The sequence below is a fragment of the Budorcas taxicolor genome, chromosome 3 (assembly GCF_023091745.1).
Source record: "Budorcas taxicolor isolate Tak-1 chromosome 3, Takin1.1, whole genome shotgun sequence".
Classification (NCBI taxonomy): Eukaryota; Metazoa; Chordata; class Mammalia; order Artiodactyla; family Bovidae; genus Budorcas; species Budorcas taxicolor.
In genome coordinates, this window is record NC_068912.1 from 16,040,884 (window position 1) to 16,051,604 (window position 10,721).

At 56.9% G+C, this 10,721-nt stretch overlaps 1 protein-coding gene across 4 annotated transcripts; it reads left to right on the forward strand.

Annotated features, from left to right (window-relative positions):
• Positions 1–55: 55 nt before the first annotated feature.
• Positions 56–10,559, forward strand: SHC1 (SHC adaptor protein 1). Of its 4 annotated transcripts, XM_052636656.1 has the most exons (14): positions 56–196; positions 2,317–2,466; positions 3,693–3,860; positions 4,408–4,478; positions 4,994–5,057; positions 5,216–5,335; positions 5,612–5,665; positions 5,851–5,902; positions 6,062–6,188; positions 7,132–7,330; positions 7,417–7,486; positions 7,561–7,695; positions 7,860–8,098; positions 8,916–10,559. In XM_052636656.1, the coding sequence occupies exons 3-14, from the start codon at positions 3,696–3,698 to the stop codon at positions 9,042–9,044; spliced, it is 1,425 nt and encodes a 474-aa protein (XP_052492616.1). In that variant the 5' UTR covers positions 56–196; positions 2,317–2,466; positions 3,693–3,695; the 3' UTR covers positions 9,045–10,559. The 4 variants fall into 4 exon arrangements, with proteins under 4 accessions (XP_052492616.1, XP_052492615.1, XP_052492613.1 ...); XM_052636655.1 differs by lacking the exon at positions 2,317–2,466; XM_052636653.1 differs by lacking the exons at positions 56–196; positions 2,317–2,466 and having other exon boundaries at positions 2,980–3,860.
• Positions 10,560–10,721: the final 162 nt, after the last annotated feature.

Sequence of the window (10,721 nt, forward strand, 5' to 3'; positions counted from 1 at the left end):
CGGGAAAGAGGGACGGGTGAAGGAGGGACAGTGAGGTACAGGGTCAGGGGTTAGTGAGGCCGGAAGTGAGTGCAATAAAGTTTCTCCAGGGAGGCTGGGCCCGGGGAGAAAGTTGGAGCGGCAACCTGAGGAGACAGTGGCGTGATCCGGAACCAAATCGCCCCGCAGTGCGGTGCGGAGACTCCATGAAGTCCTGGTGAGTTGGGACATTTTTCTTCTTAGGTGACCCACTCCTCTACCCCGGAACCCCTCTCCCGGGACCCTACTTCCGGTCTTCATTTACAAGTCCCGCCCTCTGCGACCCCCTCCCCGGAAGTCCCACCTCCCAACTTCAGGGGGCTCTCCGAACCCCGATTTATATTCCATTTACTGTCCCCAATCCTACCCTGTCGTCCAGCTTTCCTGGAAGTCCCACCCCCAGACATGCTTCCAAACCCCTGCATTAGTCCTTCCGATTCCCCGAAACCCCGCCTTCTCGAGACGATTCTCCGCTAACCCCTATCAAAAGCCTAGCTCCCAAAAGGGCAGAACCCTGCTACTCAAAGAACTATTCGAATTCGTGAGGCCACGCCTCCCTAAGGGTTCCGCCCCTTTAGAAGCCTCGCCCCTTCCTTAATCCACGTCGGATCGTCCAGAAGCCTCGCCTCCTGGGAGTCTCTGGTGCACGCGTCTTGAGGGGCCACGCCCCTTCAGGAGCGTTATCCCGGTTGGACCCTTGTCATCGCCTCAGGAGCTTTGTCTTCAATCCCAGAAACTTCACCTGCTTGCGCTTCCTCGTTCCTTTTCTCTTTGGGGCCCTTGGCTCAGTTTTCCTGAGTTCTTAGGCTCCACTGGATAGGGTCAAAAGTTCACATCTCTGACTCTGAGGAGTAAGAGATTAGAGGCAGCCCTTTCCCTCTCCCTTAGCCCCTTCCAAGGGTGGACCTACTTGAAGGGGGCTGGACTTGGGGTTTGGCACGAGAGTGGGAGGGAGACTTGCTCACAGATTCCCTGCCCCACTCCCTGAGTTTCCCTTCCCAGGACCGACTCCACCCCAGAAACAGCTGTTTGTCTCATACCTGTACGACGGGAGCTGGGTAGGGCCGTGGATTTGTCGATGTGTGACATGTGGGTGTGACAGAAGAGAAAGTTTTCTACCACCTGAAGACGGTGGCTTGGAATGGGTGTAGGTAACAGTGTCCTTTTTGATGTTTGATTTTTTTTTTTTTTAAGGGACTCTTCAGGCCCCACCACTTCTCTGGCTCTTCCCCTCCCCCAGACAGAGTTCTAGTCTGGGCATTTCTCCTGGTCCTGCTTGCCCAGCCTTCCCTGCTGGAAACATTCCTGAGGCTTTCGCCATTTCCTGCTACTTTCCGCCTCTCTTGCCTCCTCCTCCCTGCTGGGCTGAGAAGCCACATGCAACTTCTTCCCCACACCCAGTCGTTCAGATTCCCAGTAGCAATCTCCTTTCTTCCTTCAGATTGCCAATAGCAATCTCCTTTCTTCCTCTGTAAATTTAAAGAGCCCTGCTTCCTCTTTCTTTTCTAAACATGCCCACACCTGTAGGTCATTCCTTGTCTCTGGATTCTGCAGGCACCCACAGAATGCTCACCTCTAAAGATAGGATATCCTGGTGTGTGTTTGTGTGTGTGTGGGGGTGGGGGGCGGTGAGGCTTTGGCAGAATACTTTCCTCATTCTCTGTTTCTGAGTGCTGAGGCCTTAGGAAACAGAGTGATAGATTTTCTTCTCAGGAGTGGTGCATGGAGTGGTAAAGCTCTCCTGGGTTGAGGACTACGGGGGCGGTGGTAAGCACAGTATCTAACATGTTTTCATTGTCAGGATTGTTAATCACTGTAATCACAATAATTTGCATTTTTTTAATATTCTGAAGTAAATTTAAAGATAGGTAATTCTGAGGTGAGCCTGGTGAGGGTATATGTATCTTTTACTACTACTTCTATTTGGTTGCTTTCCAACTTCCCCTGTGGCCTCCTGGAGCAGAGTTGTGGCAGGATGCTGTGGGTGGGAGGAATGAGTTTGGGACTGTTCCCTGTGTCCAGCCTCAATCCTCTTCTGGCACCCCTTTCTCATGAGCACAGATTTGACTTCTGCGCCTCTGTCCCTTCCTGGCCACTTCTCTTGGACAACCGTCGCACTGCCCCATCTCCTCTGGCCAGACTCTTTCCTTGGTATGAGGGGTATCATGCTCCTTGGTGGATACCTGCCCTCTCTCTGGTCACTACTAAAAAGGAGGGGTATGTGTTCACCTGGAGGTCTAGGGATCTGACCTTAGTGTCAATGCCCTGGCCACCTCTCACCCCTTCTGCCCTTGACAGCTTACTTTCCTGTGGAAGAGGGGGACAGAAGAGTATTTGGCTTGGGCCTCTGCTCCTTGGCATGGTAGGCGCCATGCATGGAGAACAAGCCTCCACCAAACTGTCCTCTGCTCCAGCTCCTGCCCAGTGGCTCCCTGATGTGCCACCCAGGTTGGACTTTATTCCTCTTACTTTAACAGCTTTGCCTTTCCTCTTGGCCCCTCCCTGCATCCACTGGGACCATGTCCTTCTTTTTCCCATTTCTTTAGCTCCCTCCACAGCTGTGATAGCCAAGGAGGCTAATGGCCCAGGCTCCCTAGGGCCACCACCCCTCTGTGGGGCATTGCGGGGGGGGGGGGGGGCGGTTGCTGGGGCTAGAGGCTGAGGGAATTTGAGTGTTCAACCAGGACAGGAAGGGAATTGCTGAGCTCAGGAATCCCCTCCCTTTCCCACCCCCAGCTGCCTCTGTTTCCTCCCTTAACCTCCTCCTCACACCGCCCCCCCCACCTCCCCGTCATCCCTCAGCTTCCTGCTCCCTTTGGCCTGCCCTTGTCCGGTCTGGATTGATCCAGACCTCCTCTTATCGCCCTCCTTTCCTTCTCACTCCTCCATCCCCCCCCCCACTTTATTCCTCCCCCAGTTACTTGTTTGTATGGTAGGATGGGGGGACCAGGCAGGGGGACATGGATCCCTCTGCCCTGCGAGAGTTCTGGGTTGGGGCAGTGTTGGGGGCTCAGCCCCTCAGAGCCTGTGAGTCAGCACTGTCCTTGGGATTGGTCTCTCCCCTTAGCTCCCCGCCCCTGGGGAGGAGCTAGGCAGCTCTAGGTCCAGCCTGTTCTCTTCTCAGCCTGAGAAGAGGCTCCAGGCTGGGCGGGGATGGGGCCTGAAACTGTCTGGGTCTGAGCTGGGGAAGCCAGAGCTACTTGTCCCTCTCCCTCTCCAGGACCCTTGAGATCCCTGGGCCATAGAGGTCCGATCAGGCTAAGGGCCTGGGATGCCCCCTGCCTGGCCCCCTTGCCCTGACTGGCAGGGGGGCCAGGCTGGGCAGCAGCCTTCCTCTCACCCCAGCCATGGATCTCCTGCCCCCCAAGCCCAAGTACAACCCACTTCGGAATGAGTCTCTGTCGTCGCTGGAGGAGGGGGCCTCAGGGTCCACCCCACCGGAGGAGCTGCCGTCCCCATCAGCCTCGTCCCTGGGGCCCGTGCTGCCACCTGTGCCTGGGGACGATAGCCCCACCACCCTGTGCTCCTTCTTCCCCCGGATGAGCAGCTTGAAGCTGGCCAGCCCAGCTGGGGGGCGCCCAGGCCCGAAAGGGGAGCCAGGAAGGGCAAACGAGGACGGGGAGGGGGTCGCAGGGGCAGTCACGCTGGACTCAGGCCCCCTGCCCCTCCTCCAGGACATGAACAAGCTGAGTGGAGGCGGCGGGCGCAGGACTCGGGTGGAAGGGGGCCAGCTGGGGGGCGAGGAGTGGACTCGCCACGGGAGCTTTGTCAATAAGCCCACGCGGGGCTGGCTGCATCCCAACGACAAAGTCATGGGACCCGGGGTTTCCTACTTGGTTCGGGTGAGTGAACATCCTCTCCCTCCCACTCCCTCCCGGACCCCTCCAGTTCCTCTGCTTACTAATCTCTTTCTCCCTCCCTGCTCTTCCCCAGCAACTCGCTTGGTTTTGGTGTCCTGTGTCTTAAACCTTTCTTGCCCCTTCTCCAGTTCTCTCACCTCTTCCCTTCCAGCTCTGTCTGGGGCCCCTTCCTTCTGGTGACTCCCCTACCCCCACCCCGCCATGCTTAGCACAAAGCCCAGCACAAGCCCTTAGTAAGTGTTGGAATGAGTGACTCTTGACTATCCCCTCCAGTCTCCTCCCCGCTTTCTGGAGATGTCACTCCATCCCACCCGATGCCCGTCACGCCTTCCCATAGGCATGAGGTCCGCCTAGCTTGCCCTTCTCTCTTTGCCCCTCTTGTCCTGCATGTTGTGGGGTATATCCGTGGGCAGTGGCAGAACTTCTTCATCCTGACTTCCTTGAGGGACCAAGGAAGGAGAAGTCCCAGGGCCGTTTGTGAAGAGGTGGGGGGAGGTGGCTCACCGGTGTCCCCTGTCCCTCCCCTCAGTACATGGGCTGTGTGGAGGTCCTGCAGTCTATGCGCGCCCTTGACTTCAACACCCGGACTCAGGTCACCAGGTCAGTGGGGCTTGGGGGAGGAGCAGTCCCAGGATTCATGAGAGGTGGGGAGAATGGGCCACTTGGTGGTGCTAGTGATGGTTTATCTTTAGGTGGTAAAGGGGGTTGAGAGAAAGTTAGGGAAGTGAGTCTAAGTCTTAATGTAAAGGGGCAACTCTGACCTGGCTCCTTATTATCCAGCCCAGGGAATTGTGGGGGAGGTGGCAGAGGCAGCTAGCAGCTAGAGCTGGAGTGGAAAACGGGGGTAGCTGGAAGGTTGCTGCTGCCTTTGGGAAGGGGATGGGACATTTGGTAGCTAGAAGGGGGTGGGGCCAGACCCATTGAGGCCCTAACCCAATCAGCCAGGAAGCGGCCTCTCAGTGTCATCAAATATTAAAGGCCCTTAATTCAATCCACCACGACAAAGAGCCTGGAGTGCCCCTGGAGTCTGGCCTGGCCTTCCCCTCCCCCAGCCCTGTGGCGGCCCCAGCCGAGAGGGAGGCAGGCTCTGGGTCTGAGTATTCCTCTTTCCCCAGGGAGGCCATCAGTCTGGTGTGTGAGGCTGTGCCGGGTGCTAAGGGGGCAACAAGGAGGAGAAAGGTACCCGGGGTCTGTGGGGCTAGGGATGCTGGGAGATGTGGAGGAGCAGGGGGAAGGCTAGTGTGGGGCAGGTGGGGAGAAGTCCAGAAGGCAGGAGTGTGGGGGTTTCCTGGTGTGGGGGACCCCCCAGCTTCTGAGACCCTTGGGCCCTTCCCTAGCCCTGTAGCCGTCCACTCAGCTCCATTCTGGGGAGGAGTAACCTGAAATTTGCTGGAATGCCAATCACTCTGACCGTCTCCACCAGCAGCCTCAACCTCATGGCCGCAGACTGCAAACAGGTTGGTGGGGTGAGGCGGCGGGGGTGGGGTGGGCAGAAACATCGATGGGAGGGCTAAACGGGAACTTAGTTATGAGGGTAAGACACTGGGAGAGAAGGCTTGGGAGCAGTGGAACAGTAGGGAAGGAGGAGATTAAGAGAACATGCGTTGAGAAGCCAAAAGGATGGGACTGGGATGCCAGGGTCTTGGGCCAGTGGTGGGCGGTGCCCAGTAGACTCTGAGGCTGCCTGATGCCCATCGTTCCCTTCCTTCTCCACCCTCTGCCCTAACCCTCAGATCATTGCCAACCACCACATGCAGTCCATCTCGTTTGCATCCGGCGGGGACCCGGTGAGTTGGGCAATGGAGCTTAGGTGGTGGGAGGAGAGTAGGGGCCTAGGGATTGGGAGGACACTGGCAAGAGAAGTGAGCCTGCTAGGATTGAGGCAGTGTCTGAGAAGGGCTTGAAGGGGTCAGGAGTGGGGTGGGGCTGTACAGTTTAGCTAACTGGCCTCTTCTGCCTCTGTCCACCCCAGGACACAGCCGAGTATGTTGCCTATGTTGCCAAAGACCCAGTGAATCAGAGAGGTGAGGTGTGGATGGGGAGCACTGGGTGGGGCTGGCTGTCCAAGGGGCAGGTGAGCAGGACCCAGGGGCTCCTCCTGCCGAGGGCCCCATCTGCGCTTCCTCCCAGCCCCACGGTCCCCTCGCCGCCCAGCTCCCTAACAGCCTCTGCTGCACCCCCAGCCTGCCACATCCTGGAGTGTCCCGAAGGGCTCGCTCAGGACGTCATCAGCACCATCGGCCAGGCCTTCGAGCTGCGCTTCAAACAGTACCTCAGGAACCCACCCAGGCTTGTCACCCCCCACGACAGGTGCACGGGCGAGGCAGGTGGGGGGCGGGGGGCAGCCCACACCCGGGGGCCCCAGACCAGAACTGGAAAAGGAGGCCTGTTCTTCCACAGTCCAGCTCAGAAAAGGGCAGGGAAGGAAATAACCTGCGTGCCCCTGCTTCCTGCTATTCTTAAGTTTCCTGTGGCCGGCAGGAAGGTGCTCCGTGGCCCTGCCCGCTGCAGGGCCAGCTCTTCCCGTCGGGCGCCCGTGGCGGGGCTGCAGTGCAGGACGTCCAGCTTGTCCCTGGCTGGGCGGGCTTCTCTTTTCCCAGCTGTCTCGTTTCTGGTCTGTCTTTTTGTGCTTCTGTCTGTACGTAGTTTAGTTCTTCACGTTCTTGCCTCTAGAAGCCATCAAGAATTTGGGCAAGGGAGGATGGCTCTTTCCTGAGATGGTCACGTTTCCCACCTCAGACCAGTAGGATTGAGGTGTTGGGATATTCTAGGGTACCCCCTCCCTGGTTACTTGGTGCCTCCCCTCCCTCTTGGGAGACCGCGTGACGATCAAGGGCATGACATTAAGGCAAACTCTGAACTGACACTCGGCTCCACCAGTAGTGGTGGTGGTTCAGTCGCTAAGTCGTGTCCAGCTCTTTGCGACCCCATGGACTGCAGCACGCCAGGCCTCCCTGTCCTCCACTATCTCCCAAAGTTTGTTCAAACTCATATCCATTGAGTCGGTGATGCCATCTGACCATTTCTTAGTTGTGTGACCAAAGTCTTTTTATCCCTGATCATCATTTTCCTCACCTAAAAAACTGGAGAAGGAAACAGTATCTGCTTTATTGGTTGCCCAGAGAGTGAAATGATTATACGTGAAACACCCATCCTCAGGCCTACCCCTCAGGGAATGCCCAATATGTGACCACTGTTCCGTTCTCCCTCCGTCCTCCCATCCACACTCCTTTCTCCCTCCTGTCTCTCTCAGGATGGCTGGCTTTGATGGCTCAGCTTGGGATGAGGAGGAGGAAGAGCCCCCTGACCATCAATACTATAATGACTTCCCGGGGAAGGAACCACCTCTCGGGGGTGTGGTGGACATGAGGCTTCGGGAAGGAGCCCTCCCAGGGGCTGCTCGACCCACTCCACCCAGTGCTCAGACCCCCAGCCACCTGGGAGCCACGCTGGTATGTTGCTTGGATGGAGGCGGGTGGGGCTTGGATGGGAGCAGCTGGTTAGGGCCTCTGGTTTCACTCTGTCTTGGTCCCTGCAGCCTGTGGGGCAGCCTGCTGGGGGAGACCCAGAAGCCCGCAGACAGATGCCGCCCCCGCCACCCTGCTCAGGTATGAAGGAGACTGAGGGGCAGAGGGGGAGTGAGAAGCAGGGCGGGGCCCCTCTAAAGCCTCCATTTCCTCAGCAGGCAGAGAGCTCTTTGATGACCCCTCCTATGTCAATGTCCAGAACCTAGACAAGGCCCGGCAAGCAGGGGCTGGGGCCGGGCCCCCCAATCCTGCCATCAATGGTAGTGCACCCCGAGACCTCTTTGACATGAGTAAGTGTGCCTCTCGCCTTTCTGTGTCTCCATCTTCTCACTTGATTCCTCCTCTTTTCCTGCCTCTCTGCTTTTTGCTTCCTGGCCTCCCCTCCCTAAAGGTCTGGGTCCTGAGCGTAGGGTTGTGTCAGCTGCCTCGCCTAGCCCTCTCTCTGTATCCCCAGAGCCCTTTGAAGATGCCTTGCGAATGCCTCCACCTCCCCAGTCAACAGCCATGGCTGAGCAGCTCCGAGGGGAGCCCTGGTTCCACGGGAAGCTGAGCCGGCGAGAGGCCGAGGCACTGCTACAAGTCAACGGGGACTTCCTGGTGCGGGAAAGCACGACCACGCCGGGCCAGTACGTGCTCACCGGCCTGCAGAGTGGGCAGCCCAAGCACCTGCTCCTGGTGGACCCTGAGGGAGTGGTGAGTGTGGCAGGGGTGTAGGTGGGCACGGCAGAAAGGAAGGTGCAGTATCCTACCTGTGGCTCTGCTCCTGCCTCACTGCTTCCTAGACTTTGTCTGCTGGGCACCTCTGTCTGGGCCTCCCCTGTTCCCAGGTGTCTGGCACCTCCCTCGTCTAGTGGTCTAGAGTTCCTTCCCTTCTCACATCTCTCACCTGAGCTGTATTCCCTTCAGTCCTTGCCAGTCCCCAAACGTTGTGCCCTCGAGAGCTAGAAAGTGGTCATCTCACTAGTCCCTCATTTGACAAATAAGGAAACCATCCGCCAGAAGTTGTAGTGCTCTATGTCAGATGTCTAGAGGCGAAATATCCTGAAACTTTTCACAAGAGGAGCCAGGGGCCTCCCCAGCTCCTGCAGACTCAGGAGTCAGACCAGAGCCCTGTCTCCTGTCTGCGCCGCCCGCTGCCCCTCATGACTTCGCTCTTGTTTCTGCAGCAGTCTCAGCCTCCTTTGCATGTCTTTTTCTGTCCTGTGTATCCTCTTCTTAGACATACTGCCCTCCTCCGGGTCAAGGAAGGAGTAGCTAGCCTTCAGTTTCACGACTTCTGGGCTCATGTCTGTTCTGCCTTTTCCCAGTTCATTGACTTGCCCATTCCCACATCTGTCTCCAGCTTCTCTTCCCAGAGAAGCCTCAGTGATCAGAACTGAGAGCCCTCCCTCTCCTGCCATCTTTTTCTCCTGCCTCAACCCTCTTGACTATCCCAGCTTCCTCGGCCTTGGAGACTGAGATTTTATCTGACTCTTCACCTGAATCTACTTTCTCCCTTCCTACTCCCCAGGTTCGGACAAAGGATCACCGCTTTGAGAGTGTCAGTCACCTCATCAGCTACCACATGGACAATCACTTGCCCATCATCTCTGCGGGCAGCGAACTGTGTCTCCAGCAGCCTGTGGAGCGGAAACTGTGACCTGTTCCAGTGCTCTCTCTCAGAAGACGCCCTGCGGTCTTATTCCCTGACTCTTCCAACCTATTCCCTGACTCTTAGGACCTCACTTGGGAGTGTTCGTGGGCTTGGCCTTGTGTAGGACTGGGGATACTGTGGACACTGGGTTCAGCATGCAGCTGAGTGAGAGGGTTTGAGTCAGGAACCAGGGGTAGAGTCCTGCTTCTCCCCAAACCTCACCAAAGTATTAATGTACGGAGTGGCCCCCTTCCCTGGGCCTTTCCTGTGCCAACTTGATACCCTTTTCCCCAAGGTGGGTGCTGGAGGCCTGGGCAGGATGCTTCCTGGTAATGGAAGATGTTCTGTGGTGATAGGCCCAGTGGAGTAATCACCCTTTCAGGGAAGGGGAACTGAATCATACCTTTAGTCTACCCCTGGGCTCAGGGTACCCCAGACTCCTCAACAACCCTCCCTCCCAGCATTCAAATTTTGTGCCTTTGACCATCTCCTAGGTCTGAAGATATTTTATGCAAAGAGTTCTTGGGCCCCTGAAGTCAAGGATGGGGGTGCTGACAGCTTCTTGGCTTCTGGGACCCCGTCCTCTCCTCGCTCAGCACCTCCTCCAGTTTAGGTTGGGCCAGCAGAGGCAGGAGTAGCAGCTGTCCCCTCTCCCTGGGACGTGCAGCCCTTAGAGACTGCCGCGGCGCCCTGCTCTCAGCCAGTGGGGAGATGGACCCCTCCCTTGCTCAGTGCCTCCTGGCCGGGGCCCCTCACCCAGGGCTCTGTATATACATTTCGTAAGCCACCCCCCCACCCCACCATGTTGCATGCATGTTATACTCTACAGCCAAAGTACAGCCCTTCTTCCTGGCCTCTGCCCTGCCTCCCCCTGCAGGGGTGGTGAGGGGGGTGACGGAGCTGCCATCCCAGCTGGATTTGGTCGAGGTGGGAACAGGGGCATTGAGACTTTAAAGCAGTAGACAATCCCCAGATACCATCGGTAGGTTTGGAACTGCGTTTTTTATTTTATATGCATATATTTTAGGGCTGTAGATTTACTTTCCTAATTTGTTTTCCATGGCTTATTCCTGAGCACAAAATGATGATAATCGATGACATTTATACATCACCTCTTTGACTTTTTCAAAGCCGTTTTACGACTATTGGCATTTTCCTCACCCCGGCCTGTGGGGCAGTTGGAACCGGTAGCATTATCTTTTCTACCAGAGAGACCCAGAGAAGTGGTGTGAGCTAGGACTAGAGAAACTTGGCCCTCCCACTGCGAGGCGGGGAGCCAGAGGTTTGGCTGTTAGTTTCACACGAGGCGGGGTCACGGTTATTTAATCCCTTCTCCAGGCCTCGCCCTGCAGCAGCAACAGAGGAGCCGGTCCTGCTCTGTCTTCAGGCTTTGTAGATAAGGGAGAGTGGACTATCTAAATCCTCGCCTCCCTTTTGTTCTTTTCTTTTTGTTTGGATGTTTTCACGGGTCTCACTTATACCAAAGGGAAAGAATCTTCATTAAAGTCCATATTTCTTCTACCTCGGCCTCTAGGTCTCTGTCTCAGCTTATTGTTGGCTCTGGGCGCCCCCCACGGCAGGAGGAGAGGCCGGAGGCCAGACTCGGCCTCACCTGGACTCGCTTGGGTCGCGCTCGAGTGAGAGTGAGAACTTAGGGATTCTCGTAGGAGGGTGCGGCGGGGT

Excerpts from the sequence above, each read along its gene's own strand:
- SHC1 (XM_052636653.1), top strand. The coding sequence starts at position 3,366 with ATGGATCTCCTGCCCCCCAAGCCCAAGTACAACCCACTTCGGAATGAG. Across the intron at positions 5,903-6,061 it reads AGACCCAGTGAATCAGAGAG|CCTGCCACATCCTGGAGTGT; the intron begins GTGAGGTGTGGA and ends CTGCACCCCCAG. Across the intron at positions 7,696-7,859 it reads CCGAGACCTCTTTGACATGA|AGCCCTTTGAAGATGCCTTG; the intron begins GTAAGTGTGCCT and ends CTGTATCCCCAG.